This window comes from Aspergillus multicolor, assembly GCF_047715735.1.
Source record: "Aspergillus multicolor strain CBS 133.54 unplaced genomic scaffold BDW74scaffold_4, whole genome shotgun sequence".
NCBI classification, from domain to species: Eukaryota; Fungi; Ascomycota; class Eurotiomycetes; order Eurotiales; family Aspergillaceae; genus Aspergillus; species Aspergillus multicolor.
The window spans coordinates 513,873-536,461 of record NW_027395955.1 but is presented as its reverse complement, the minus strand read 5'-3'; the positions used below and the strand labels follow the sequence as shown (position 1 = coordinate 536,461).

At 52.8% G+C, this 22,589-nt stretch overlaps 10 protein-coding genes across 10 annotated transcripts; 7 read left to right on the top strand and 3 right to left on the bottom strand.

Moving 5' to 3' along the window:
• Nucleotides 1-124: 124 nt before the first annotated feature.
• Nucleotides 125-1,146, bottom strand: BDW74DRAFT_147225 (oxidoreductase, short chain dehydrogenase/reductase family). Its single transcript, XM_073723507.1, has one exon. It carries the CDS (start codon nucleotides 1,091-1,093, stop codon nucleotides 215-217), a length of 879 nt encoding a protein of 292 aa, XP_073587027.1. The 5' UTR covers nucleotides 1,094-1,146; the 3' UTR covers nucleotides 125-214.
• A 361-nt stretch (nucleotides 1,147-1,507) lies between these two features.
• On the bottom strand, nucleotides 1,508-4,894 carry BDW74DRAFT_166070 (uncharacterized protein; the record flags this gene model as incomplete). The annotated part of the gene is made up of 10 exons (XM_073726498.1): nucleotides 1,508-2,455; nucleotides 2,501-2,761; nucleotides 2,810-3,243; nucleotides 3,290-3,552; nucleotides 3,666-3,693; nucleotides 3,739-3,753; nucleotides 3,848-3,985; nucleotides 4,056-4,313; nucleotides 4,362-4,792; nucleotides 4,839-4,894. The coding sequence occupies 10 exons, from the start codon at nucleotides 4,892-4,894 to the stop codon at nucleotides 1,508-1,510; spliced, it is 2,832 nt and encodes a 943-aa protein (XP_073587026.1).
• A 694-nt stretch (nucleotides 4,895-5,588) lies between these two features.
• BDW74DRAFT_99338 (putative MFS phospholipid transporter (Git1)) lies at nucleotides 5,589-7,651 on the top strand. The gene is made up of 4 exons (XM_073734253.1): nucleotides 5,589-5,871; nucleotides 5,919-6,517; nucleotides 6,562-6,891; nucleotides 6,936-7,651. The coding sequence occupies exons 1-4, from the start codon at nucleotides 5,716-5,718 to the stop codon at nucleotides 7,318-7,320; spliced, it is 1,470 nt and encodes a 489-aa protein (XP_073587025.1). The 5' UTR covers nucleotides 5,589-5,715; the 3' UTR covers nucleotides 7,321-7,651.
• A 484-nt stretch (nucleotides 7,652-8,135) lies between these two features.
• BDW74DRAFT_147215 (fungal specific transcription factor domain-containing protein) lies at nucleotides 8,136-10,100 on the top strand. The gene has a single exon (XM_073723506.1). It carries the CDS (start codon nucleotides 8,553-8,555, stop codon nucleotides 9,819-9,821), a length of 1,269 nt encoding a protein of 422 aa, XP_073587024.1. The 5' UTR covers nucleotides 8,136-8,552; the 3' UTR covers nucleotides 9,822-10,100.
• On the bottom strand, nucleotides 9,839-10,622 carry BDW74DRAFT_174987 (Maleamate amidohydrolase; the record flags this gene model as incomplete). The annotated part of the gene is made up of 3 exons (XM_073728179.1): nucleotides 9,839-9,967; nucleotides 10,031-10,129; nucleotides 10,188-10,622. 3 exons carry the CDS (start codon nucleotides 10,620-10,622, stop codon nucleotides 9,839-9,841), a joined length of 663 nt encoding a protein of 220 aa, XP_073587023.1.
• Nucleotides 10,623-10,993: 371 nt separating this feature from the next.
• Nucleotides 10,994-11,980, top strand: BDW74DRAFT_174986 (alpha/beta hydrolase; the record flags this gene model as incomplete). Its single annotated transcript, XM_073728178.1, has 1 exon — nucleotides 10,994-11,980. The coding sequence occupies one exon, from the start codon at nucleotides 10,994-10,996 to the stop codon at nucleotides 11,978-11,980; it is 987 nt and encodes a 328-aa protein (XP_073587022.1).
• Nucleotides 11,981-14,011: 2,031 nt separating this feature from the next.
• Nucleotides 14,012-15,430, top strand: BDW74DRAFT_166068 (uncharacterized protein; the record flags this gene model as incomplete). The annotated part of the gene is made up of 1 exon (XM_073726497.1): nucleotides 14,012-15,430. The coding sequence occupies one exon, from the start codon at nucleotides 14,012-14,014 to the stop codon at nucleotides 15,428-15,430; it is 1,419 nt and encodes a 472-aa protein (XP_073587021.1).
• A 228-nt stretch (nucleotides 15,431-15,658) lies between these two features.
• BDW74DRAFT_166067 (purine-cytosine permease family protein) lies at nucleotides 15,659-17,397 on the top strand (the record flags this gene model as incomplete). The annotated part of the gene is made up of 4 exons (XM_073726496.1): nucleotides 15,659-15,891; nucleotides 15,961-16,128; nucleotides 16,184-16,547; nucleotides 16,627-17,397. The coding sequence occupies 4 exons, from the start codon at nucleotides 15,659-15,661 to the stop codon at nucleotides 17,395-17,397; spliced, it is 1,536 nt and encodes a 511-aa protein (XP_073587020.1).
• Nucleotides 17,398-18,129: 732 nt separating this feature from the next.
• Nucleotides 18,130-20,011, top strand: BDW74DRAFT_99293 (uncharacterized protein). The gene is made up of 2 exons (XM_073734251.1): nucleotides 18,130-18,959; nucleotides 19,020-20,011. Exons 1-2 carry the CDS (start codon nucleotides 18,251-18,253, stop codon nucleotides 19,778-19,780), a joined length of 1,470 nt encoding a protein of 489 aa, XP_073587019.1. The 5' UTR covers nucleotides 18,130-18,250; the 3' UTR covers nucleotides 19,781-20,011.
• Nucleotides 20,012-20,558: 547 nt separating this feature from the next.
• Nucleotides 20,559-22,574, top strand: BDW74DRAFT_99295 (FAD-binding oxidoreductase). The gene is made up of 2 exons (XM_073734252.1): nucleotides 20,559-21,327; nucleotides 21,396-22,574. The coding sequence occupies exons 1-2, from the start codon at nucleotides 20,692-20,694 to the stop codon at nucleotides 22,188-22,190; spliced, it is 1,431 nt and encodes a 476-aa protein (XP_073587018.1). The 5' UTR covers nucleotides 20,559-20,691; the 3' UTR covers nucleotides 22,191-22,574.
• The last annotated feature ends 15 nt before the right edge of the window (nucleotides 22,575-22,589 follow it).

Here is a 22,589-nt window from a genome sequence, read left to right as displayed (position 1 = left end):
GCGGGGTGTTGTCCGCGGTGGAGAATTACGTTGGTCGCTCGAGGAGTTGGGAAGGAGGCATCTTACGATGATTTTGCTAGGTAGGTTTTTAATGCGTGCATAGCCAAGATTTACAGAGTGGTCGGGATTGTCTCGATTCATTAAGATCAATGATGACCAGCAGTATTTAAACTGGTAGTTATGGAGAACCCTGGTCGCTTGTGAAGTATATGCTCTAGAAAACAACCCCTCCACCATCAACAACAATATCCGCTCCATTGATATACCCTCCAGCCTGGCTAGCAAGCATAACCACAACACCCGTCAACTCCTGCGGAGCACCCATTCTTCCAAACGGATTGCGCTCAGCCCAAATCCGTCTATGCTCATTCAACCCATCTCCCTCATTCAAAATCGTATCCATATACCCAGGAGAGATACTGTTTGTCCTGATTCCATACCGCGCCCACTCCGCAGCCAGTGAGTTCTTCATCATAAGCAATCCCGTCTTCGAGACATTGTAAGCAACCTGTGGTTGCGGAAAGTTGACTCGGTGCGCCGAGATTGATGCGATGAACGTTATGGATCCACCGGTTCCTTGCGCGACCATTCGCTTTGCAGCGGCCTGCGCGCAGATAAATGCGCCCGTTGTGTTGACGTCGAGGACTTTGCGGAATTGAGCGGGCGGTATGGTGAGTGCGTCGGCGCAGCCGACTATGCCGGCGAAGCAGCAGAGGATGTCCACTGAGCCTAGCGTGCTTGCGGCCTCGAAGAATGCGGCGTCGACCGCGGTTTCATCGGTTATATCAACTTGCGCCGTGATTATTTTGGCGGTGGGGAACTTAGTTCGTAGGTCGTTGATTTCCTTCTCTGCGATTGACGGGTTCATGTCGAGGATCATGAGTCCCTCGAGTCCGTGCTCCAGGAGCGCAGTGCATGCTGTGAGGCCGAGGGTTCCGGCACCGCCGGTTACCACTGCGTTACCGGTGATGGCGAAACGGGATGCGGCATCTTTTGCGGGGGGTGTAGGGGCCGTTAGCGTCGCCGCAGTGCCGTCGCCCAGGGTCATGGACGGTACGGCGCGGCTCGTCAGCGCGGAGCGGTCGGTGGCCATTGTGCTTGTATGTCGAAGGCCGGTATTAAGTGCATAAATAGATCATGACAGGGGATCGTAGTATAGGTCCAGGCGAGTGGGTGTTTATAGCTCCTTTGTTCTGCTTCCCCGCATCTGCTGTCATACTTCGGAGCTCTGCTTCCGGTCGTGGACTTCTCGGCGTTGTTGATAATCTGTATGTCAGGCGGGGGGCACGCCGGGCTTCTGGGGCCGATAAGTGACAGAAGAGGCTTGGACCCGGAACGGGTCGTCCGCACTATCAAGTGAGAGTCTGACGCTGCAGTGTCGGCGGACAGTTGGCCGACCTTTGGTGTGGCACTTAACAGACCGGGCGTCATACGTCATTGGCTTCATGCCGAACTATCAATGCAAGCTTCAGAACTCAAGGACATAGTAGATATATTGATATCCATCCTAGAGACCGGGACCATTAAGATCAGAGGCAGCGGGCATAGTCTGCTCTGTATTTGCAGGAACGAACCCAAACACGTCCACCTCGTCCGTTCCAGGGAAACCGTTAAGCCCCTCAAACAGGGTACTCTCCCACGATGTATCCTCGAAAAACATTTGTAATGTGGGGTCAATAGCCAGCGGCGCAACAGCTGTATCTTCGGATTCAGCGTGAGCGACGTGTTCCGTTTGAGTCGGATAGACAGACCCGAGATCGCCCAACCGACCATGCTGTGTTGGCTGTCCCGGCGAACGATCTCGAATTCTATCCAATACCGCAAGGCAACGCAGAGCAGCCCTATTCGTCGTCCCGAGCGAAGCAAAACATGCTCTCGCCCGCTCAATTGACGACAACCATAACTCTCTATTTACAGCGGCCAAACTGCCATCAACCTGGGGAACGGGCCTTAGATGGTGAATGCTAAGCACAACGCTCGCTTGGAACAGGAAGTATGTCGCGTACCAACTCAGCCCGATATGAATAATGTCAGCATAATCGAGACAGAAAGTGGTGATATTCTGTATCGTCTCCACAGCTGTGAAGTGACACGTATTCTGCGCTTCTTCGCGCTCGACGCTCATGGAAAGATTGTCTGCACAGAGCCTCTGGCTCCCCCACCACAAAAGCATGCGGAGATTTTGTTCCTTCCACCCTACTATAGCCCGAGGACCTCGGAACCATGGTGGTATATCTTGCGCTGAAAAGTATGAAGGCAGCGAAAGACGCCAAGCTTTGAGCTGATGGTCAATCGAGCGGGGTGATTTGAGGGAGAAATTGTCGCGGTACGGTCCGGAGATAATTTCACTGAAAATGCGGTTGCCGATGGAGACAAGCCGAGCGTGGGCGATTATAGCAGAGTAGGTTGTTGGTTGGTCGCTTGGAGGAGGGAGAGGAGAGTCTAGAGGTATTGTCTTCGAGGATTAGCGCTGTCTCTAGACAAAAAGGGCATTGCATACTGAATCATCGATATTGAGTGGCAGACGAGTTTCAATAAAAGAATCCGATGCCATCACCGGTCGTCCTGTTGTCAGGCTGAAGCCACTGTCAAAGCAGTATACCACCCACCAAACGGCTCTCCGTCGCTCGTTGAACAGTGTATTGTTGATCTGTCCTGTTGGAGGTTCCCGATGTAGACCAAGGCCCAGAGCCATGCGATATGCAATCCCAATGTAGTTGTACCCGGTATTTGGACGGTCCCGCTTCTGAAGGTAGTTGCCCTGGAAGGTCAGTTCACAGCAAGCCGTTAGGAATCATGATCCACGTACCATGAGTAAAAATGCTTGAACAGCAACTAGACTCCCACACTCTAGCATCCGCATCGACATCCGTGACCGGGCGGCCATGTAGTAACTATCCTGATTCAATTCCGAACAGCCGGTTGATACCCAATGACCAATTGCCAAAACGAGGTAAAATATCAAATGCCAGCTAGACCGGCTGTGGATTTGCTGGCGGTTGCGGTACTTCTCTCGGAACGTGCGCTCGTGTAAAATGGGGTAAGATCGGTTGTACCAAAGAAAGTATGCATCGACGAGATTGTCGAGGACAGCGGTGTTTGCAAAATGTAACAATAGCGATGGGCTCCCCGTCTGACTCGCTCGTGCTGGCGATCTTCCTTGCTGTTGGTGTTGACTTAGATTTGTGTTTTCTGGGAGCAGGTCGGAAATGGTCTGTAAGAGTCGCGTCCCTGAACTATTGCCTGGTCTTCGTTAACCTTGCTCCGCGAATATGTTGAGGTTATGTACCCAGGTATCCTGAATCGGCCCTGGCCGTAGGCAACGACACCATCCCGTCTGGGGGGTTCTCTACATAGGCCTCGTTCCATTCGAAATCGTGTGAAGACCCAGGGCTTTCTGATTCAGGTTCCGGTTCCAGCGGCTCAACGGCTCCCTGATAGCCAGTTTCGGGCGCGACCGTTCCCAGAGCATTTTCGACATCGACGTTAGGATTCAAGTGGCGGAGTAGCGACAATAGACTCGCGCAGCGACTTTCTGCAGCGTCCAGATTGCTGCGAATGTCAGCGATGATGCTCGATGGTGTTATGAGATGGCGAGTACCGTCGGGTCAATGGCGTTCGAGACGGACGAGGCCCAAAGACACACAATTTGTTGGTCTTCTCACAGTATGAACATGGACTTGTCCCTGAGCACTACATTTGTTAACAGAAGTTTGGTTTGGCCGCTGACGCGCGTACCTTGCTTTTCCGCTTCTACGTCGCGTTAATTAGCTGCGCGTGTAAACTCGGATCTCTCTTACCCGGCATTCTGTACACTTCGCTCGTCAGGTAGCCGATCAAAACAAACTGCATGTACTTACAGCTCGTAATTCAGACACTCCAGATCTTCGGCTTACGGATTTTGGCATGTTGATGCTCCTCATTGAGATGATTTCCGAGCTCAATGCGACAAGTGGCGGAAGGGGTTGCGGGGAATCGCGGGTGACTTCATCGGATTACAGCCGACCGATCCATTGATCCAGCTACCTACGAAAATATATACTATTTCAATCCACCAGCCAACAGTAGACTCTGCCCCGTCATATATCCCGTCTTCACCAACATCGCAACGACGTTCGCTGTCTCTTCAGGCGTTCCCAATCGACGCAATGGGATATTCGATGCAATCCCCGGGATAGCAGTGGCCGAGGGAACCATGCCAGTGTCACCAATCATCGCAGGTGCGACGTCGTTGACGCTGATATTATACTCGGCGAGGCGGGTAGAAAGATTTTTCATCATACCGGTGAGGCCACCTTTGGACGCAGCGTAGTCTTTGAACTGTTAAGTAGGTGTAAAGCGAAGGAAGAGAGGAAACGTACGACATCCATTGATGCCTCCTCCGGACGCGGCGATCGAAGACATAAAAACAATACGCCCCCATCGCTGCGACTTCATATGCTCCACCACACCTTTGACCAAAACAAACGAAGCCCGGAGGTTGATGTTGAGCATGTAATCGAACTCCTCGAGGCTTATGTCCCATATATTTGGTAGTCTTTTTCCGTAGCCAGCGTTCGAGATTAAAATATCCGGTCGGTGGCCGTGCTGTTCGTCGATCTGTTGAAACATGGTTTCGATCTGATCGGGAGAACCAACATCGACCTGATGTGTCGTAATGCGGAGGTTATTTCCGTCGTATCGCGAGCTCAGTTCTGCGACGAGCTCGTTGACAGCTTGGGAGTTGGTGGAGTAGGTGAGGGCGAGATGGACTCCATGGCTAGCTAGCTGATGAGCGCATGCAGCGCCAATACTAGGTTCGTTAATATTCTGAACATCCGGTGCAGGTCCAAACCTACCCTCCGGAAGCGCCCGTGATAAGAGCCAATCGACCCCGGATTTCGTTTACCGACATTGCGCAGTTACAATGATGGAAGCTGGGTATGAAGGAGTTGCTTCATAGAGCTTATGAAGGGTTTTGCTGGACATTGCGAGGTGCTAGGTGAGAGCAAGCGTCAATGTATCCGTAGGCTATGTGTGCTGCACTGGGGATGCAGTTTGGCGGGCTCCCCATGGAGGAGCTCCTCTTGGTGGAGTACCGGAAGCTCGAGTGCGGGGAGTTCGGACAACGTCAACTCCGAGTTTGACTGACAGGTTTTTGAGTATATCTGGAAGTCGATCCCGGGAATCCCCTGCATCGGGCTTTGCCTGCCAGATTTGATGAACCCCTTCTCTGCGTCAAGTGCTCCCCAATCGTTGCTGACGGGAGTTTGTTGGTCTCTCGGCGAAGTCCGATCGAATGGGTCAGGCACGTGCTCAGGCTCGAGGGGCAGCCAAGCGGGGATAAGCTTCTCGTCCTCTGCTTGGCCGCTCAAACACCAACACTCCTGCACGTGCCCGATTGGGAGGTTTTATCCTGTCACTCACGATCAGATCCTCGAGGCTATCGATCTCAAAGGAAAGAGGAGGGTGGCAAAATGAATCGCGAACCTTGATGAAATGGCGGAGATGCCTACATAAAGAGGCCTGACTGGGAAAATTCCATCGGATTCCGCAGGATGGCAGGCTCCGACTTATCTTAGTCGACTGACCTTCCCTGATCCAGCAGTCGCGTGCCACTATCTTTGTCGATTGACTCGATTCCTTGATTCCCCTTTTCTTTTTTCTTTTTCCACTTTTTTCTTTTTTTTCTCAGATTGCCCTGTCCCGGTTGTATCTTACCACCTCTCTATCATCATGGCTAAAGACGAGGAAAAAGTCGCTGTTGGCGAAGACGCTTCCCCCTCTCCAGAAGTTGCACCCCTCGAGAATCTTGAGAAAAGTCGTTGGGAGCGCAGTTGGCCGACCATCGCTTGCGGCGCCGGTCTTTTCTCTGATGGCTACCTCAATGGTGTATGGAATCTGCTCTCTGCGCCTATTGCTCAGCACTGACTTGCCAGGTTATCGGTTCTGTTAACACCATGCTGAGCATGATCTACGCCGATGCCTACACCAAATCCTCCGCTAGCAAGAACGTTTCGTCCATCGCTTTCGCCGGCACCGTCGTGGGCATGCTTTTCTTTGGCGTCCTAAGTGATCATTGGTCTAGGAAGGGTTCTTTGCTGGTCTCTACATTGGTCCTCATTCTGTTCGCTATCCTCTGTACGGGCGCATATGGCTACCACGGAAGCACCTACGGCCTCTTTGCAGCACTCGCCGCTTATCGATTTTTCTTGGGAATTGGAATTGGTGGAGAATACCCCGCGGGGTCGGTTGCGGCCGCGGAGAGCAGTGGAGAACTGAAAAAGGGACATCGCAACCGCTGGTTCATCATGTTCACCAATTTGCAGATCGACTTTGGCTTCGTTACTTCTGCTTTCACTCCAATGATCTTGGTTTTGATTTTCACTGAGAAACACCTTCGAGCTGCCTGGCGCATGGCTCTAGGCCTCGGCATCATTCCTCCGCTGAGCTTGCTGTATCTCCGACTCAAACTCAAGGAGCCGGAGGAGTTTAACCGCGAGCGCATGCGCAAATTCCCTGTTTGGCTGATCATCAAGTAAGTTGATCGCTTTCTGCTCATGGCCCGACTAATGAGTTCAGATTTTATTGGAAGCGCTTGACTGTTGTGTCTCTCATTTGGTTTGTCTATGACTTCTCCGCATACTCCTTCAGCACTTACTCCTCTGCTTGGCTCGCGATCATTCTTGGTGATGAATACCCTCTTTGGAAGAGCTTTGGATGGAATACGGTAATCAACTTATTCTACATTCCCGGTTCCGTCGCCGGTGCTTTTGCGAGCGATTGGCTGGGTCCCCGCAAGACTCTAGCAATTGGCGTTGGCCTCCAAGGCGTCATTGGCTTCATCATGTCCGGCTGCTACCAGTATCTCAACACAGCTCAGAACGTCGCAGCCTTTGTTGTTGTTTATGGGTACGTCCGCCTCTAACCTTGCTGACCCCGGCTAACGTTAGTAGAATCTTCCTCGCCCTCGGTGAGTTTGGCCCCGGCGATAACATCGGTCTCTGCGCCGCGAAAACGAGCGCCACCTCTATTCGCGGTCAATACTACGGCATTGCCGCAGCATTCGGTAAAATAGGCGCCTTTGTCGGCACGTATATCTTCCCCATCATCCAGGACAACGCCCCCAACGCGATCCGACAAGGCCAGGACCCATTCTTCGTCTCCAGCTCCCTATGCATCTTTAGCGCTGCCCTTGCGATCTTTTGTCTCCCGCACATCGGCCAGGATACCATCACTGACGAGGACCGTAAATTCCGAAAGTACCTTGAAGAGCATGGATACGATACGTCCACTATGGGGCAAACCCAGGCTCCGCAGCCAAGTGAGGAAGAAGCGTAACGAATGCGGTCTAGGATATAGAGTTTCTTGATGGAGTAGTATGAGTGTATGTCAAATTTAGTCATGTTTAAATAGCCCCTCTGTCCCCGTTGCCTTCGCGTCAAGATATTGGATTGCCGCCGAAACATTACTCGACATGACAGACCTCCAAGTAGAGTCAAGTGTACTTTTGGAGGCGTGAATGTTCATGAAGCCCGTTCAATGGGACTCCAGTAGGTGCTTCTCACTTTGATGGAGTCAGGTGATATTTCAGTCGCTGTCGGCCCGGGGAGCTCCCTCCTCTGCTCCTACTTTTCCCAAAAATTCGCCAGCTTAACCCATCGGTCTTCCTTCAATGCTGAGTACGATTGATCTCGGTATATTCTATATTCTTCATCACCCGCTGCCTCCGACGAAGAAGCGATGTCACACAAGATAATAGGAACAATTGTGGTCTAGACGTTGGGAAAGAGAGCAACCGGCTTGCGACCTGTTGCAACACTCCACACTACGAGCTCACACGGCGCCTGACATATCCCTCCTCGAGGAAACTACCGAGATGCGAATTCCGAACATCTTGTCCCCCGGTTCACTAGGCCTTATCTAGGAACGGGGGATGTCCGACAGGAATTCTTGGCGAGATAAGAACCTAGGCAATACCTCCTGCCGGCTGGCAATCTCCCATGAACAATACTTACTTACTCGCAAACATGCTGAACACCGGCGGTCTAGCAAAGCGAACACGCAACTCCCGAGCCTGCCGACGATGCCGTCGGCTACGCACCAAATGTCTTAACGATGGTGGCCAGCCGCCCTGTCAATCGTGCCGGCAGACAAATCAGGAATGCACCTTTCTTCGCCGAGGTGAGCCAGATACAGATCGTGAATTTCGTCGATCAAGGGTTTCTACTGCTGCCCATCCGTCGGCTATCATCCCGCCATGGCCGATCGTTCAAGCAGTATCACCGCACGCTCAGGAAAGCACCCCAGGCTGGGACTGGTTGCCGCCATTCGAGGAGCTGCTTGAGGGGATTCAAATATTTACAACCTCGTTCTTCCAGCTTGGATTCGTACCGAAAACGCTCTTCTTCGAGCGACTCCGGAAAGAACCAGCATCGGTCAACGTATTTCTCCTCTTGAGCATCTTGAGTATTTCTGCTCGCTTTACAACAAGCCTTGTCAAGCGTTATGGGGGTACGTCTGCTGCAACAGACCTTTTTCTTGGCAGGGCTACGGCTTTGGTGTTCGAGCAGATGTACATCCCTTCCCTGGAAGCGACACAAGGCCTCTTCTTGATGAGTATTGCCGAATGGGGCAAGGGTGACAAGCATCGCAGCTCGATGCACATGGGGATTGCCGTGACCATGGCCGGAATCTTGCGGCTTCACCGAGAGGAAACATATCAACTATCCGAAACGGGTACTGCAGAGGAATTTGTCCATGCCGAGGCCGCCCGACGTACGTTCTGGATGCTAGAGAGTTACAATAGTCTTCTGTCCGGCTCAAGTTCCCCAGTCTCAATCTCGTACCGGGACATCTCAGCTCTTCTGCCCTGCAGTGAAGCCGAATTCGCGTTTGGGAGCACTACTGGGCCTCGAGCAGCCATGGCCGGAACACTTCCGACTCTCGCGAATCCCGCCCTCGTCCACTGTCCTAGTCGCTCATTATTCGCAACTTTATTGCAGACTCATAGCCTTTGGGGTCGTGTCGCCAGATTTGTAGGCCGTGATGACGAGAATTTCTTGCAGAACTGGCAGGTTCGTCGAGATGAGTACATGGAGGTATTGACTGCCCTCAATGAGTTCGAATCGAACATTCCACCACTTCAGCGCTGGTCAACTTGGAATCTCCGAGGGTTCAAAGCAGAGGGACTCGACCTAGCATATTTTTCCGCCGTGATGGCCCTGCGTTTGAGCTATATAGTTCTTGGTCGGAGATACCTGCATGACCAAAATCAAAGCAATGGAATTCCATGCACAGGCGAGCAGAGCACAATTACGACGGCCGACCTCTTCCAGAACATGCTCGTCCTGCATGAGCAGATCGACGCCTTCTTTGACTTTCGGTTAACAGACCAAGGTTTCCCAGCACTGATTGTGTTCTGCATCTACGTCTGCGGCTCCCTGGCAAATCACCTGCACCAGGAGCCGCATATATTTCCTAGCATTGCTCCGCGAGCTGAAGAGATTCTCCGAAAATCGCTTACTGGACTGGGACAATTGCAAGACGCTTGGCCCCTTGCTCGAAAGTGGAACAGTTCACTTTGTCGAGCTACTGCGACGGCTCGAATACCAATGCATCGCGTTATAGACACAATACAAGATGGTCGCGGCAGCGATAATACAAATGACCTCCTCCTGCCTTTGGATTCTGATGCATTGCCAGATAACACCTCACCTGGCGATGTCGTGAGGCTCAACGATCCGTTCCCGTCGGACGTTATGTTGCTCGAGTTCGAGACATATCCGTGGAATGATATCTTTACAGGCATGGCGGACCCTCCTCTGAGTAACATTCTATAGTCATGCTGCATCTCATCCTACCATCCTTTTATCAGTCTCTCAATCGCATCTTCTTCGGACACGACGTCTGCATACTTTGCGTCCAGGTCGAACAAGTTTGCGTTTTGGATCTCTGGTGTCCGGTCTCCACAAGCAGACGCCACGACCTGATCCGCATGTCAGCTAGGATATTCGCTGTTTACGATACGTCGTGTACATCGCCCACTTACTATGGGCCTGAATCCGTACTGCATCGCATCTAGCGTCGTCGCCCTTACGCATCCAGACGTACTAACCCCGCAAATGACAAGCGTGTCAATGTTAAGAGCCTGGAGTTCTACTGCGTTAGTAAGAGACTCGAGGAAAGGCCACTGGAAAAGCACGAACCTTCAATTTCGAATCCAACCCCGTCCCAAAGAAGGCACTTGCAAACTTCTTTATCACGACTACATCGTCAGCGCCCGGCTCCAGTCCCTCCAAATTGTCCGCCAACCCCCTCTCATCGCCCCTCTTCCAGACGTCCAGCACCTTGGCCTTGTTCCAAAAAAGTCCTGCGTCAGCCATATCGGGCTCTGCATATTCTACTTGGCTCCAGATCACAGGCACGTTGCCTTCTCGGGCAGCGGATAACAGACGGCGCATTGAGTCGGGAGCTGAGGCCGCGGTGGGGTTATCGAGGAGTGAGAGGGGAGAAACGTCGGAGGACACGAAGTAGGCTTTGCAAACGTCGATAAGGAGTAGAGCTGGGCGAGTGCCCCAGCCCATGCGATTTGAGAAGCCTGATGAGGCGTAAGATGTGCTTGAGGGGTGTTCGATTGACATGATCGATGGTGGTTCTTAGTATGATGTGAGTGAAGTTTTGGTACCCAGAATCATTACATGAGACGACTGATTGAGAGGTATTATTTCTCATTCTGATTTTAATGTTATCGTACCTCGACTGGAGGAGTTGGAGTAAGTTTGATACCTGCCCGATAAGGAGCGCCTTGGCCTGCCGGTCCGGCATGTCTCCAATCTCCAACGCCGGCGCAACACTCACACTACCTTGGAGACAAATGCATCCTTTTCCGGCTCCCATACAGATACAATATCGATGACAGCAGCTATTATCCAGAGAACAAGGGCGCAAAAAAAAAACAAACAAAAAAACAAAACAGAAAGAAAGAAAGAAAGCAACGCAAAGAACCAGCAAAATGTCCTCCTCATCAAGACCAGTCTACCAACCGCTTCACCCCTCCATCCGGCCCCTCCTGGACCTAGATTACGTCGCTTTCCATGACAAGTACTTTCAATATGTCATCGCCGATGACCAGAAACCTTGGGACGGTTCCGCGCGCACGACAACACCACTCTGGCCACCCACTAGCTCGCCCCTCACACCCGTCGGCTCAATCCGCGACATTGCGCTGGAGAAGTTCAGCGTCCGCGTTTTTACAGCAGCAACCCCGACGCCAGATGACGGATGGCCAGTGTTTATCTGGTTCCACGGCGGCGGTTGGGCGATCGGCGGTCTCAGCGATGGAAACGATCTATGCACACTCATTTGTGCCGAGGCGAACTGCATCGTTGTGACGGTCGGGTACCGTCTCGCGCCTGAGGATCCGTACCCGGCTCCTGTTGAGGATTCAGTGTCTGCGTTGGAATGGGTTGTCAGTCGCGCTGGATCTGAAATCCTAGGAAACGTGGATAAATCCCGGGTCGCTGTGGGCGGCACATCCGCTGGCGGCAACTTGGGAGCGGTGCTAAGCATGAAAGCGTCCTTGCTCTCGCCACCGATACCCATCTGTTTCCAGCTCCTCGTTGTTCCCGTCATTGACAATACGGCCTCTGTCACTGGGGCCTGGGCGCAGAACCGCCATGCGCCGTGGCTCACGCCCGCCAGGATGCAGTGGTACCGACGCATGTATTTGCCGAACGAGTCTGACGCCCTGGAGTGGGATGCGTCGCCGAGTCTCGCTCCGATGGAGCTATTGGCTCAAAATCCGAGCACGTTTATCGCGGTTGCAGGGCAAGATCTGTTGAGACCCGAGGCCGAAGGGTATGCCAGGCTTTTAGAGACCGCGTGGAGGGAGAAAGCCGTTGAGGGGAGGGGGGCCAGGGTTAAGGTCTATGATGGGGCGACGCATTCAATTCTCGCTATGAGTGGTGTGTTCCTTCTTTGGTGCTTAGATTACAGCTAACGAGCGTAGGTGTTTTGGCTCAGGGAAAAATGTTGCTGAGGGACTGTGCCGAAGAGGTGGCAAAGGCTTTTACGCGATCTTAGTATCAGACGACTTGAATTCCAAATGACAAGATATCTACCAATCTTTAGAGACCCAGTAACTCACGCGCCTCATCTCTAACCACCATCCTGCATCCAAACTGATCTGGCACACCACTCAATCCGTCCGAGAAGCCCACCGTTGGCCTGACTTCCTTGCCGTCTTCATCGATTGGACATTTAAACTCCATTGTGACCAACAATGTTGCAATACAGATCCACACCCCGGCCATCGCAAGATGCTGTCCCGGGCACACGCGCCTCCCAAACCCGAATGGACCCTCAGGGTGTGGTTCACCCCTGCCTCCTTCAGAGACTGGAACGTACCGATCTGGACTGAAGTCTTCGGGCGAGGAGTAGTACCGCTCATCTCTGGACATCGCGTATGCATTCGCAAAAAGCGTTGCGCCTGCCGGGATATGGTACCCCTTGTATTCATCTGCATTGATCGAGGCATGAGGGACACCAAGCGGCGAGAGAGGTGCCCAGCGTGTCGTTTCAAGAAGCACATATTCAAGGTACGGTATTTTCGGTCGGTCTTCGAAGTTAGGGAGGCGAAGTATACGTCCTTTGCTGTCGCGACCAATTACATTCTCGAGCTCAGCGCGCGCTTTTGCTTGGATCTCCGGATGGAGCATCAAATTCAGGATACAGACGATGATCGTCGACCAAGTGGTATTCCCGCCCGCGATGGATATTGCGCCAGCAGCGCCTTTGAGGTCGGCTGTTGTCACTTCATCATTTGGCCTCCCTGCCTTTTCATTCTCGATATATCGCTCCAAATGTGTGCGCATGAAGGACGGCTGTGTTGCTGTGCCAGACCGGATAGATGACTCTGTTGCGTCCCAAGGGGCGTCATGCAGGGTCTGGATAGAGGGCTTCGTAGCACGCGCGTGTGCAAGGGGCCGTAGCGCACTCCACACTTCCGCTGTCCAAGACGGTAGATATCTTAGCACGGGGAAGAAGTCGACAATTGATGCCGCCGGCACCCCTCCCTCCCCGGTTGCCTCTTCAACATCAATCGCCATCTTGACGTACGGGTCATCGTGCTCTTGGACGTCGATCCCGAATCCGATTCGCAATACAACGGCTGTCGAAAACTGTCTCAACAGCGTCTCCCACTCCCCCGACCTCACCGCAATGGCCTTGATAGCCCTCCTTGCTTCCTCTTCCTGGATAGATCGGTACGGCTTACAGGCTGACTGCGTAAACGAACTCTGGAGTAATTTTCGATGAATTTTGAAGCGTGGCGACCACCGCAGGAATGTCAACGTGACGCCCCAGCCCATGACCTCGAAGAGCACGAAGCGCGGCCGGTCGGCATAGTTGGCGCCTCGTTTTTCGAGAAGTTCGTGTGCGGCTTCGATGCTGTTTAGCACTATGATAGGGCGACCGAGGACACTCAGTGATAGGATGTCGGAGTTATATTCCTTCCCCCATTGGATGAACGCGTGTTCTGGGTGTGAACGTGGGATGGTGTGGAGGTGACCTAGAACTGGGGTGACCGGGGGTCCGGGGGGTAGGCGGAGGGCTGACTTTCTTCGCTTTACGAGCCATGAAGCTATCGCGAAGCCTAGGAGTATTAGGGCGAGCGCTTTCTTTGGGAGATTCGGTAAATCCATTCTGGCGTTTCGATGCGGTTGTTGATGTCAGCACGAAGACGGCGCTGCTGGAGCCTGGAGATGCAGTTATATGCCGATCAATGCAGCTTACGTCTTATTCTTCCATTCCCATTCGCTGCTATCTCGACAAGGATCCCGGCTCCTTATCAAGTTGGAGACGATGGGGTCTTTATCCCCCATATCTTCGATCGTCGCTCCTTCCTATCGCTCCACTTTTGCCGGCCGGCAGTTGCATCTCCATCGATATTTCGTCCATACATAGACAACTTTCGTCCAAGAAAGGGGAACCGTACTCCATAAGACACGAGGTTATTATCATGGCGACCGCAATGGCTTCTTTCGCAACCACGTCCACGGCGACCGACCCATACACTTACCAAGTTGGCTTCGGCAACCGCTTCGCCTCTGAAGCGATCCCCGACACGCTGCCGATAGCCTGCAACACACCGCAGCGATGCAAGTACGACCTTGTTTCTGAGCAGCTCAATGGAACACCGTTCGTCTCGCCTCGTGCTTCTACGCTCAATGCTTGGTTTTATCGGGTTCGACCCTCGGTCGTACATGACAAGCTGAAGCCTTTGCCAAAGAACCCGGACTTGGAAGCAAACTTCAACCTGTCCAATGAGAATGTCACATTCACACCGCAAGATATTGGCTGGGACGCATTCGATATCCCATCATCAGATGAACCAATCGACTTCATCCAGGGCTGGAAAACGATCGCAGGCCACGGCGATCCGGCAGCGAAGGAAGGGCTCGCGGTACACATGTACATGTGCAATATCTCAATGGACAAGAAAGCGTTTGTCAACAACGATGGTGACCTCCTAATCCTCCCACAGGAGGGCCGACTCGATATCCAGACCGAGTTCGGGTGTATGATGCTCCGACCGGGTGAACTAGCTGTCTTACAGGCCGGCATGCGCTTCAGGGTCTCGCTTCCGGATGCAGTCAGCAGAGGGTATATCCAGGAAATATTTGGCAGCCACTACGAGCTCCCGGAGTTAGGGCCTATCGGGTCAAACGGGATGGCGATGCCCCGGGATTTCGAGATTCCCGTTGCGGCGTTTGATATCGACACTGGCTCCAAATGGGAGATTGTCGTTAAACTGATGGGCAATCTCTTCGTCTATACGCAGATTCACACCCCTTTCGACGTCGTCGCCTGGCACGGCACCTACACGCCGTACAAATATGCCCTAGAGCGATTCATCAACGCCTCGACTACAGCCCGCGACCAATCCGACCCCTCCATCTACTGCGTGCTGACTGCTAAATCGAAAATCCCCGGGGTATGTTTAAGCGACTTCCTCGTCTTCACGCCGAAATGGAACGCTACAAGCCACACCTTCCGGCCACCATACTACCACCGAAATGTCTCGACTGAAATTATGGGCATGATGTACGGAACATGGACAGGAACAGGCGCTGCAAGACTCCAACCTGGCGGATTGACCTACGAGCCAAGCTATATGCCGCACGGGGAGAGCTTTGAGCGGTGGAAGGAGGCGACGAGTATGGAGTTGAAGCCGCAATTCGTGGGCGAGGGCGCGATGGCGTTCATGATGCATATCTCGGGGCATGTTGGGCTTACGAAGTATGCAACTGAACGGAGTGGGAAGGTGCAGGTACAGGAGGGGGATTGGGATGAGTGGAAGGGTGGGTTTATGGAGCGGTTGGACGAGGTTGATGCTGATTTGAGAGCGAAGGGCTTGGAGCCCCTGCGAAGGACTGCCGGAGATAGCTAATCGCTTGTGATAGAGAGATAGGGCTAAACTGAGATATGCCGGCCGGCAAATTGTGAAATCTAGGATGATACCTATCTTATCAATCCGGACAACGATAATATCAAGATAGGCGAATCTCTAGGCAAAGCTGAGCTCTAAGCAATCCACTCCCCATAAAGCCCCCACCACCTAGCTTTTCACCTAGTTTAGTTCCTGCATGCTGTATGCATAAGACCCCATAGGCTCAAAATGGAGAAACCAGAAGAGAAACAGCCCTCCATCGCAGCAAAAAATGACATCGACATCGCCACCGCAGAATCTCAGACGCTAAGCAACCCCGGGCCTCGAGCATGGCTAACCAAGATCGCCTCATGGGGCGTCGAGGTGAGCGAGATCGCCCCTGTTTCGGTTGAAGAGAAGACGGATAAGCGGTTCGTCAATGTGTTTTTCGTCTGGTTTACGATGAGTACGAATTTGTTGCCGTGAGTACTCTAGGTGATCCATTTTACAGCTGTCCGGTAGATTCGATATCTAACATTGAAGTATTGTAGTATCGTGACCGGGATGGTCGGAACTCTTTCCTACGGACTGAGCCTACGTAACTCGTCGCTGGTCATCCTCTTCTTCAGCATGCTCTGTACCGTTCCGCCCGCGTTCATGAGTACATTCGGCGCCAGGACGGGACTGAGGCAGATGCTACAGGCGCGGTTCACGTTTGGGTAAGCATTACCTTGGATTATCTCGACGCGGCTCTCACTAACGGTGATATGCCAGTTACTACTTGACCTCGCTTATAGTCATCCTCAATCTCTGCACAATCGCTGGCTTCGGCATAATCGACTGCGTCCTCGCTGGCCTTACCCTCGCCGCTGTGTCCGAGGGATCCATCAATGCGACGGCAGGAATAATCATCATCGCTCTCTGCGGGATGGTCGTTGCCATGGGCGGGTATAGGCTGCTGCATCAGCTTGAGCGGTACTCGTGGGTATTTGCGCTGGTGGCTATCCTCGTTGCGACGGGCGAGGGAGGAAAGCATCTTCACCAAGCGCAAGGGTCAGGATCAGAGCAAGCGGCGCCAACGTCGGCGAGTATCGTTTCGTTCGGGGGCGTTATTGCTGGCTTCCTAATCCCATGGGCTGTATGTCATCCCGTCCACCCTCCTCACTTACTTACCGTCGCATCTTGGAAAGTCAAGGCTGGACTAACGAGTCCGCTAGGCAATGGCCTCCGATTTCACAGTATATTACCACCAGAGCGTCTCGTCGCTGCGAATCTTCCTATACACATACGCCGGCCTCTTCATCCCAACCGTCCCGCTCATGGTGTTAGGCTCCGCAATCGGCGCCGCTGTGTCAAACAACACCAACGCATCCTGGATGGCCGGATACAACGCCTACAGCGCCGGCGGCGTGCTGTACGCGATGGTCGAGCCGCTCGGCGGATTCGGGAAATTTATCTCCGTCCTGCTATCATTCAGTCTGCTGGGGAACCTCGCGGCAGCAATGTACAGCATCTCAATCAACTTCCAGCTTCTGGTTCCAGCTTCTACCACGGGGCCGGGAAGCCTCATTCGAAAGATCCCCCGACCGCTATTTGTGCTCCTCTACACAGCCGTCGCAATCCCTGTCTCCATCCACGCAGCGATTTCCTTCTTCTCAAGTCTCGAGAACTTCCTTTACGTCATTGCATACTGGTCCGCTGCATTCGTGGGGATAATCTCCGCGGAGCACTTCCTTTTCCGACGCTGGAATTTCGTAAAGTATGACCATGGCGCTGTTGATAGCGCCTCAAAACTACCGAGCGGTATAGCGGCTGTTGCTGCGATGGGGCTGAGCTTTGGCTTGATTGTGCCGTGTATGGCGCAGATCTGGTATACAGGGCCGCTGGCGCAGACGACGGGGGATCTGGGGTTTGAGGTTGCGCTGGTGCTGGCGCCGGTTTTGTATGGACCGTTGAGGTGGACGGAGAGGAGATTTCGAGGGGCTTGAGAGTTCAGTAGCGCATATGATAACAGTTGATAATCATTAAGTGATTTCCCGGTGCAGGTGATGGTTCTGGAGAAATAAGGCGGAGTAAGGTACCGTGGTGGGGCCAATGGCATGTGACCAGCCTCGGCTCCGCCGGTGGAATCTCGGGCCGTTTCCGCCCAGAGCGGTCACGTGGGCGGACACCCAGATCTGCCAAGCCCCAGCCACCGCCTTTCTCTCCTTCCCGCATTCACTCTGACTTCTCCTTCACCTTCTCCACTCCTCCGCTCCTGACCTCCTCTCATCCATCTATTTCACCCCCCATCATCATCCTTCCTCTCCGTCTTCCTGCATCTCATCCTTGCATCTGTAAAGGAGGTATTTGCTCTCTGCCGCTCTCGTAGCCAGTCCTACCATTCTTGTGTTATCACAAGACTCTCTGTTTTCACGTGTTGACTGCAGCTGAGGGTACGCACTCGTTGCCAAACCGCAAGAGCTCTTATCACTTTACTCTTCCCTTTGCATTTCATCGTTTTCTTCTCCTTGATCTTTGCTTTCCATCCCTTTCTTGTAAAGGAAGTACCTGCTTTGTGCCGCGCTCGCCGCCAGGCCTGCCATTCTTGTGTTATCATAAGACTCTCTGCTTTTGCATGTTGACTGCAGTTGAGGGCACGCGCTCGTGACCAGGCCGTACAGACTTGTACCAGTTTACTCTCTTCTTTTATCCCCTACGTTTATCTTTCTTTTCTCCCATCATTCATTCATCTTTTACTCGAGTCAGGGCTGCTCATCGCCGCTCTAAAGCCCGGGTGGGAGGGTACTCGATACTTCGAGGGTTTTTCTTTTCTAATTCAGCGAATCTCGCAGTAACACAATGACGACCTCGCCCACGTCCCAAACCTCGCCCTGGGTCTTGAAGAATAAGGCAGTTCTTATTCATTCTCCCGATGCCGAAGCTTCTTTTGTTGCTCGCCTTCGTATCGTGCATGATCAAATCGCCAGCCGAGGAACCATTTCCCTTTCGACCAAGGTCGATCTAGCTAATAGCGGCAGATCACAAGTTCTGGTTCTCTTGAATATCCCCCCGGACAGGGTCGAGAAATGTCGTTTGGCTCGGAAAAGCAACGAGAACCTCTGTCCGTCGCGTTTGCTTCCCATGCTTCCGGCACCTGTCACCCATGTTTCGGCCGTGTCCACACTGAGTTTGAGCCTCAGTATGGCCGGAATTGTTCTTTGTCCATCTGGGATGGAATCCATAAGCCCCGCCATACCGGGAGACCTGAATTTTGTTTCGTTTGCAAAGATCTGTCAATCCAAATTCCTCCGTCTACACTTCTCCGCTCGACAATTTGTAAATAATGAACTTGATAAGTTGCAGACTTTCACTTCCGCCCTGCGGCAAGGAAGTCTTCAAACAATGCCTTTTGACCATGGTCGCCATGGCGTAGTCCAGAAGGATTGGCGCGTCTTCAGTCTACCACCAAATCCACCCTCTTACTGTCAAAAGCTCGTGTCGGACGTGTCCGAGCCGGTCGATCAACCACCCCAGTATAGTAAGCAGGTGATTGGAAAGCGATCTAGAGGTATCCGCTCATCTTAGCGTCTTGTGTGCTGCTCTATTATTCACTAACTCACTGATGAAGATTCCCGATCATTGTCCCCTTGCAATGAAGCTGAGAAACGACGCCTCATTTCCACCCCTCCACGGATCGGCTCGCCTACCGAAGTCAACACCCCTAGCACACTCTCTTCGTTACAGGCCTCTATAAAACCAACTCAATTCACGCGTGCCTCCTCCCTAAGCAACAATACTCTTGAGTATCAGCTCGGTCGTCTCTCCGACGAACAGATTCGGGAACTATTGGTTCGAGCAGGGCGCGGACACCTGCTTGCGAAGACAAAAAGTGTAGACCGCGACTTGCAACCCGCGGGGGACAACTTCAGTCCTCAACTCGAGCAAATCGAGTGCCGCCTTGAGCGGTATATCGATGATACAATCAGCCGCCGCCTCTCAGAATATATCGATCGGACCGTGGCCGATTGCCGCGATCACATTCATGACGAATTCACAACGAACGAAGCGGCCTTTCGAGAGCAGGTGGACGATGGGAATTCGGAGTTACGCATTACCGCCAATGAATGTATGAACGAACTGAGAGAACAGGCGCAAGGATACATGGTCGAAATCGAGGACCAAGCTCAACAATGCATGCAGGATATTGAGAATGGAGCGATCGAGGTTGAGAAGCAAGTGTTTGGGCCATGGTCCAATTTTTCTACTCAATCCCAGATAGTGAAGAAAGAGCTCGGACCATGTTCCAATGCTTCTACCCAGTCCCAGCTTGATATCAAATTGAGCCCTAGCCATGAGGTCGGCACTCATGCCAGGCGCAATTCTATTTGACACCTCTTGTGGTTGTCGTCGAGCATCCTTTGTTATTCCGCAGGAAAGCTGGGTGGCCCGGTGGTCGTAAGCGAGCAGAGAATCGATACTACAAACCGATTGACCTTGGGGCTATCTCGCACTGTAGTGCTACAAGATAATGGACCAGAGCCTGCAGCGGCCCCTCAACATCATTCTGTCTTGCCACCCCTATCTCACCAAGACCGTCAGCGAGGCCTGCGAGGCATTCCTCTGTCCCGTGGGGAACAACTGCTTCATTCGGTCCAGTGCCCGTCTGTAGAAGCTGCTGAAGTTGCAGGTGGGCACAGCAGGAGAGGCATAGCTACTCCTGCAGCACATATCCTGACGCAAACCCTGCCGTGGCCTAAGGCCTAAGTAGAACACTTTGATACAAAACCAGTTACTGCAGCCCGAAACAAAACTAACAGTCCGCGACTCTGCGTGGCGCGTTTCAGCGAGGAATGGACCAGGATCGGTTTCTTTTTTCTTTCTGTATACGGATACGCTTACGAACCCGCACACGCAGCCCTAGAACGACGCACCGCAGGACACCAGAGAGTCAGTCTGGCTTCACCGACCCGCCTCCTCAAGCTCTTATGAGGAGACTCAATGATCTGAAATTGCGATGTTTTTTGTGCGTCTAAGAGCTGTAAATCCACTTGGTATCGTGATCGTGGCCAATCCGCAGCGGATCAGCACAGCGGACTCGTACTTGCCTGCTATTATGGTATAAAAGCCAGTTCGGTCGGCGCTCATGAATCTCTATTTTGCTTTCTTACGGACTTGACTCTCATACGCCTAACTAGCTCCAATCCACCCTTCGATTCAGCTCTACTACGGTACCGCGTTAGGTCTCGTTCTCCTTGTTATCTACACCCACGCCACTTGGGAATCTACCTTACTTATCGACCATGGACCCCGAATCAACGCGCACACTCGAGGAACTCGCGTCTTTCTTTGCCTCTCATCCCTCGATTGCCCTCCTGTCACAGTTCAAGAACTCCGTCTCCTTCAATGCGCTGCGCCGTACGTTCTCGAACCCCCACGCCACACCCCTCGCCATCCTCCGGCCTTCGAACAGCGAGGATGTGAGTACGGCCGTCTCATTCCTCGCATCAAGCAGCATCTCCTTTACGGTTCGCGTCAGCGGTCATGATATGCACTCCCGAAGTGTAGTGGACGGGTCCGTTGTTCTGGATTTACGGCTTCTGAACAACGTCACCGTCAACGAGGAGAAGAAGATTGCTACTATCGGCGGTGGAACTCTCGTTGGTGATTTGCTCTCTGCACTAGAGCCGCATGGTCTCGTTACACCTGTTGGGACGGTCTCGAGCGTGGGCTATGTCGGCTGGGCTATGTATGGCGGGTACGGGCCGTATAGCTCTGTTTACGGACTGGGGGTTGATCAGATTGTTGGTGCGAGGGTTGTTGATGCCACTGGGCAGACTGTGGATGCGGATGAGGAGTTATTGAGGGGGATTAAGGGAGCAGGTGGTGCATTTGGGGCTATTGCTGAGGTGGAAGTTCGGGTTTATAAGTTGGAGTCGGTATGTCCACCTTCCCTTTCTTTCAAACCTCGGCGAGATATTGATAGATGTGATGCTGATGTACATAGATCCTTGCTGGTACCCTCTTCTTCGACTCCACCGATCTTCCTACGGTCCTTCGCGACTTCAACTCCGCCTACAATGCTTTAACGCATAGCGACACCCTCGAGGTCCCGGCCGCACTGAACATCTTCCCCGCTGTTCTTCCCAGCCCCCCAATGCCAACACCAACGTTCGCGCTGATCGTAACCTGGACATCACCCGACCACTCAGCAGGCCAGGAGTGGATAAACCGGGTCTCAACCTTGAGTCCCTCCGCCACCGCAACAACGAACACCGTGAAGGAAACAACCCCAAAAACATGGGCCGACGAGGTCTCAAAGCTCGTGGCCGAGAATGTCCAGGGCCGGATGTACACCGTCTCTCTCAGAAAAGTTACTGAAGAGGTATCGGATGTCATTGCGCACTTCACGAGCCCGAAAGTCATGCCCAGGGATCCAGCGCTCCTGTTCGATATGCACGAGCTGCGCTCTGTTTCGCCGTCTGTTTCTACATCACCGAAACCAGAAGCAGACTCTGTGTTCGTCGCGCGCGAACCGCATTTTGTCGTTGAGATCTGCGCTATTGCGTCTGATCCTGGGAATCTCAGCGCGGTGTTGAAGTGGGGAGAGGAGTTTCAGAGTGCGTTGAGGAGGACGGATAAAACGAATATCCTGCCTGCGTCGTATATCTCGTTCTTGTCGAGGAAGGAGATGGGGAGGGATCTCGACCTGGTCTTTGGACAGCACTTGCCGTTCCTGAGAGAGTTGAAGGGGAGGCTAGACCCAGGGAATGTGTTTAGGGCTGCCATCTCAAACCTCTAGGGCTAGGTACCTAGGTATGAGGTTTGAGGTATCTTTTGAGCTTGGTACCCAAGGAACGACTAGCCCTTGGTTCGAAAAGGGCGTGGACATCTTATATCGAGGCGTCTAGTATGGGTTCAGTTGATGCAACATAGTCTGCTACGAATAAACAGGTGATGAGCGTTCGTTCTCAGTGGACAGCACCCAACTCCATTTCCTCAGCACTCTCTGACCGATGTAGGATATGGTACGACGGGTAGCATCAACCAAACAAATACCTCAAACACCCAGCCTCGAGTAACCCCAGCTACATAAAAGAATGTAAAGCTATATACAACTAATCATCAAGCCATGACCACGCTATCCTTCATTCTCCTCAGCACATCCTCTTCAGCTCACTCATCCCCCCCCCCCCCCAGG

Bases quoted from the DNA above. Each gene is read 5' to 3' on its own strand.
- BDW74DRAFT_99293 (XM_073734251.1), top strand. From the start codon at position 18,251: ATGACGACCTCGCCCACGTCCCAAACCTCGCCCTGGGTCTTGAAGAAT. The intron at 18,960-19,019 runs GTATCCGCTCAT...TCACTGATGAAG, and splicing joins GATTGGAAAGCGATCTAGAG to ATTCCCGATCATTGTCCCCT.
- BDW74DRAFT_147225 (XM_073723507.1), bottom strand. From the start codon at position 1,093: ATGGCCACCGACCGCTCCGCGCTGACGAGCCGCGCCGTACCGTCCATG.
- BDW74DRAFT_99295 (XM_073734252.1), top strand. From the start codon at position 20,692: ATGGACCCCGAATCAACGCGCACACTCGAGGAACTCGCGTCTTTCTTT. The intron at 21,328-21,395 runs GTATGTCCACCT...TGATGTACATAG, and splicing joins GGGTTTATAAGTTGGAGTCG to ATCCTTGCTGGTACCCTCTT.
- BDW74DRAFT_147215 (XM_073723506.1), top strand. From the start codon at position 8,553: ATGTACATCCCTTCCCTGGAAGCGACACAAGGCCTCTTCTTGATGAGT.
- BDW74DRAFT_99338 (XM_073734253.1), top strand. From the start codon at position 5,716: ATGGCTAAAGACGAGGAAAAAGTCGCTGTTGGCGAAGACGCTTCCCCC. The intron at 5,872-5,918 runs GTATGGAATCTG...CTGACTTGCCAG, and splicing joins CTGATGGCTACCTCAATGGT to GTTATCGGTTCTGTTAACAC. The intron at 6,892-6,935 runs GTACGTCCGCCT...TAACGTTAGTAG, and splicing joins GCCTTTGTTGTTGTTTATGG to AATCTTCCTCGCCCTCGGTG.